A 5000-nucleotide genomic window follows, 5' to 3' on the forward strand; every position below is an offset into this window, starting at 1 on the left:
AGGTCACGGTCAAATCCAGCAGAGGTTAATATAGCCTGACCTTCCCAAAATAACCTCCAGCCACAGCTCTGCTCGCACACGCACACACACACACACACACGCACGCACACACACACACACACACACACACACACGCCACCCTCCATCTCGTTACTCTCATCCCTCCATCCATCCATCCTCCCTTCCCCCCATCTCAACCCCCCCAACACACACACACACATGACCTATGTGGGTGTAGGGCGTTCCCCTGAGAGAGCCTAGGTCAGTTAGGGGGTCAGTAGATGGTTGACTGGTTTGCCTCGGGGGGCAGGGTTGGGAGCTGGGTGGATTCTGGACAAAGCTTTGTCAAAGCTCTACCGTATTGTGTGTGTGTGTGTGTGTGTGTGTGTGTGTGTGTGTGTGTGTGTGTGTGTGTGGACTACTAGATCTGTTCATCATCATATGAGTATTCATAGATCACTTGAGTGATAATATAGGGGTTAGGACTAGCTAGGGTTCTATAGTCTTTGGGACACTACACACTAAGTCCTTATGATGAAACACTACACACTAAGTCCTTATGAGGAAACACTACACACTAAGTCCTTATGATGAAACACTACACACTAAGTCCTTATGATGAAACACTACACACTAAGTCCTTATGAGGAAACACTACACACTAAGTCCTTATGATGAAACACTACACACTAAGTCCTTATGATGAAACACTTCACACTAAGTCCTTATGATGAAACACTACACACTAAGTCCTTATGATGAAACACTACACACTAAGTCCTTATGATGAAACAGCTCACTCAGTGTTCGGGTCAATGGATCTCAAATGTGATGAGGTGAGTATAGTGCTACTGTTACAGTACCAGGTTTACTAGTGTTTCATCTCAGTGTGATCAGGTGATTATAGTGCTACTGTTACAGTACCAGGTTTACTAGTGTTCAATCTTAAATATGATCAGGTGAGTATAGTGCTACTGTTACAGTACCAGGTTTACTAGTGTTTCATCTCAAATATGATGAGCCAGGTGGAGCACTACTATTATAAATATGGTAAATAAGTACAGTGCTACTATTACCAGTAGAACTAGTGGTATTACTAGTGTTGATTCTCAAATGTGATCAAGTAAGTATAGCTATTATTACCAGTATACAGTATTACTAGTGTTTAATCTCAGTGTGATCAGCTGAGTATAGTGCTATTATTACCAGTATATTACTAGTGTTTAATCTCAATGTGATCAGGTGAGTATAGTGCTATTATTACCAGTATATTACTAGTGTTTAATCTCAGTGTGATCAGGTGAGTATAGTGCTATTATTACCAGTATATTACGAGTGTTTAATCTCAGTGTGATCAGGTGAGTATAGTGCTATTATTACCAGTATATTACTAGTGTTTAATCTCAGTGTGATCAGGTGAGTATAGTGCTATTATTACCAGTATATTACTAGTGTTTAATCTCAGTGTGGTCAGATAAGTCTAGTATAACTGGTACTAGCAGCACTATGACGTGAGTGAGCAGCAGATCAGGACTCACCTTGTACCACCAGTCTTCCCAGCGCCGTGCGTCTCATCCTGGTCCCGGGCCGGTTGGCAGAGCACACGTACACGCCGGAGTGCTGCAGCGTGGCGTCGGAGATCATCAGGTTCCCCGTGCCCAGAACCTGGATGCCCTCCACCCCGATGGACCGCCCGTCTGGACGAGGGAGGGCAGAACATATCATTAGATTCTTTATCTCTACTGGCTTATTGGGTTTAATTTTTAATTATATTATTATTTGTGATGACATCTTATTGTTTAACATTGTTTTTATTGTTGCTGCTTGTTTTGTAATCTCGGCTACATTGAAAATGAGAGCCTGCCCCTCAATTGTATTCCTGAGAAACTAAATAAAGGTTATTATGATGATGATGAAGGTAGAAATAAAGATAGATAGATAGATAGATAGATAGATAGATAGATAGATAGATAGATAGATAGATAGATAGATAGATAGATAGATAGATAGATAGATAGATAGATAGATAGATAGATAGATTAAACTGAGAGAGATCTGTACTAGCTGTAACTGTTTTAGTGTTTAAACTAAGCCGGTGGTTACCAAGGCGACTCCAAGACACGATGGGTCGGGGGTTGCCGGTGGCGATGCATTCCAAGATGGCGGTCTGGTGAACAGTGATGGTGAGGTTCTGAGGACCAGAGAGGATCACGGGCTCCTTATAGAGCCTGGGGGCGGCCACTGAGGAGGGAGGGAGGGAGGGAGGGAGGGAGGGAGGGAGGGAGGGAGAGAGAGAGAGAGAGAGAGAGAGAGAGGGAGGGAGAGGGGGGGGGGGGGGAAAGAGAGAGAGAGAGAGAGAGAGGGAGGGAGAGAGAGAGAGAGAGAGAGAGAGAGAGAGGGAGGGAGAGAAAGAGAGAGAGAGGGAAGGAGAGAGAGGGGGAGGGAGAGAAAGAGAGAGAGAGGGAAGGAGAGAGAGAGGGAGGAAGAGAAAGAGAGAGAGAGGGAAGGAGAGAGAGGGGGAGGGAGAGAAAGAGATTGAGATACAAACAGAGGTGAAATGTTGTGACATTGTGAAATAATTTGAAGATCAATAGCAACACATATCAACAAAAATGAATAGACTTGTGAGTTAACAGATGACCGCACACACACACACACACACACACACACACACACACACACACACACACACACACACACACAGAGGGCGTCCTGTCTTACCGGTGACGGCGAGCTGGGCCTCGTGGCTGTAGCGGGTGTTGGCGATGTTGGCGGCTACGCAGCGGTACACGCCGCTGTCGGCTCGTCTCACGCCGGTGATCTGCAGGATGCCGTTGGGCAGCAGGGTGTATCTGGACCAGGAACAAACCAGGAATGGACCAGGAACGGACCAGGACCGGAGACCGGGGAGAAAATATAACAGGGGTCGATGGGTCAATTAGTAGTTGTTCTTACAGTATATGAATGTGTAGCATAAGAGTGTGTGTGTGTGTGTGTGTGTGTGTGTGTGTGTGTGTGTGTGTGTGTGTGTGTGTGTGTGTGTGTGTGTGTGTGTGTGTGTTACCTGTTGTCGTCAGTGTTCAGGGTGGTCCTGTTCCTCTCCCAGGTGATGTTGGCCTCTGGGATCCCGTTCACCTGACAGGTGAGTCTGGCCACGCCCCCTTCATCCACACTCATCGACTCGGGGTGTGTGTGGAACTTAGGGAGAGCTGTGTGTGTGTGTGTGTGTGTGTGTGTGTGTGTGTGTGTGTGTGTGTGTGTGTGTGGGCAGAGAGAGAGGGAACAGAAGAGAGATGGTTGGAGATACAAGCAGAGGAACCACGTCCATCCAGGACTACGTCTCTCCCTGGAGACCCTCGTCTGTGATTGGCCGAGCCACCTGGGCGATTCCCCGCGGGGCGTTCTGCTTTAAATGAAAGTGCATCACCATGGTAACGCCCCTGGGACACCATCGCCGATCCTCACAGGGCTCTTAAGGGTTTACCCACAACCCCCTGCAGCGCACCCCACCCCCCACCAACACACACACACTGGCCAGGGGGAGGGGTCAGGGGTTTTGAGTGAGGGACAGGTTGTCCACTCAGAGGGGGTTAAGGGGGGAGGGGGCTGTGGTTATTATTGTCCAATCCCAGCCCTGGGCTAGATAGGCCAGATAAAGGGGGAAGGTGGGTTCAAAGGTCAGGTATGATTTAAATACACCCTGGGCAGTTTGAAATGAAACACACACACACAAAATATCTTGACCATATGGGAGTTGGTTTATAGGGGAGAGGAAATGTCCATCTAAGTGCTGTTATGTTTACAGCGTGGATTTCCATGGATGTTTTGCACAGTGTACTAAGTATTCAAAGGAAGCTTTCTATCAGAGTACATCTACAAACACAAGCTTCTGACACTGGCTTTGCTTTATGTACATCATATATCTAGACAGATAGACAGACAGACAGACAGACAGACAGACAGACAGACAGACAGACAGATAGATACATAGATAGATGTCTGTGTATGTGTGCGTGTGTGTGTGTGTGTGTGTATGCGTGAGCGTGTGTGTGCGTGTGTGTGTGTATGTGTGTGCGTGTGCATGTGTCTGTGTGAGTGTGTGTGTGTGTGTGTGTGTGTGTGTGTGTGTGTGCGTGCGTGTGTGTGTGTGTATGCGTGAGCGTGTGTGTGTGTATGTATTTGTGTGCGTGTATGTGTGTGTGTGCGTGAGCGTGTGTGCGTGTGCGTGTATGTGTGTGTGTGCGTGAGCGTGTGTGTGTGTGTGTGTGCGTGAGCGTGTGTGTGTGTGTGTGTGTGTGTGGACCTACATGCCAGCTGTACTCGGGCCTTGCGGCTGATCAACATGCCGTAGCGGTTCTGGGCGGCGCAGTCGTACTCGCCGGCGTCCGTCTCGTCGCTCTCCCTGCGCTTGGAGAAGTTCCTGATCAGGAGCGTCCCATTGGCCAGCACGCTCGCCTTCGGCCCCGTGGGCACGGCAACGCCGTTGCGCCGCCACGTCACCGAGATAGGCCCCTCCCCCTCCACCTGGCAGTCCAGCATCAGGGGGCGGTCCCTCACGGCGATTATGTCGTTGGGCTCCTGCAGGAAGGCTAGCTCAGAGGCTCCGCCCAGAACTGAGAGAGAGAGAGAGAGAGAGAGAGAGAGAGAGAGGGAGAGAGAGAGAGAGAGAGAGAGAGACAGAGAGAGACAGAGATAGAGAGAGACAGAGAGATAGAGACAGAGAGAGAGACAGACAGACAGCGAGAAAGACAGAGAAAGAGAGAGAGAGAAACAGACAGAGACAGAAAGAAAGAGAGAAAGAGAGGAAGAGAAAAAGAGGGATAAAGAGAAAGAGAGGTCAATTGAGTTCAGGTTGATACATCATCAGATTGGGGATGGATGATGATGATGATGAAAAGGAGGAGAGGAGGAGATTTACAAGAGTACTCACAAAGATGATGGAGGTGATGATCTTCAGCACCAGAGTGCAGTCAGTGATGATGATGATGATGATGATGAAG

At 48.2% G+C, this 5000-nt stretch overlaps 1 protein-coding gene across 1 annotated transcript in view; it reads right to left on the reverse strand.

Annotated features, from left to right (window-relative positions):
• LOC311312126 (immunoglobulin superfamily DCC subclass member 3) overlaps window positions 1-5000 on the reverse strand; it is a gene marked incomplete at both ends in the record, with an annotated part of 30529 nt that overhangs the window by 13104 nt on the left and 12425 nt on the right. Inside the window, 5 exons of the mRNA XM_084441997.1 lie at window positions 1539-1697; window positions 2104-2241; window positions 2722-2852; window positions 3065-3209; window positions 4308-4613. Of these exons, the coding sequence (XP_084298123.1) occupies window positions 1539-1697; window positions 2104-2241; window positions 2722-2852; window positions 3065-3209; window positions 4308-4613 (879 nt within the window). The remainder of the gene's footprint in view (window positions 1-1538; window positions 1698-2103; window positions 2242-2721; window positions 2853-3064; window positions 3210-4307; window positions 4614-5000) is intronic.

Source organism: Borostomias antarcticus (genome assembly GCF_949987555.1).
Source record: "Borostomias antarcticus genome assembly, chromosome: 8".
NCBI classification, from domain to species: domain Eukaryota; kingdom Metazoa; phylum Chordata; class Actinopteri; order Stomiiformes; family Stomiidae; genus Borostomias; species Borostomias antarcticus.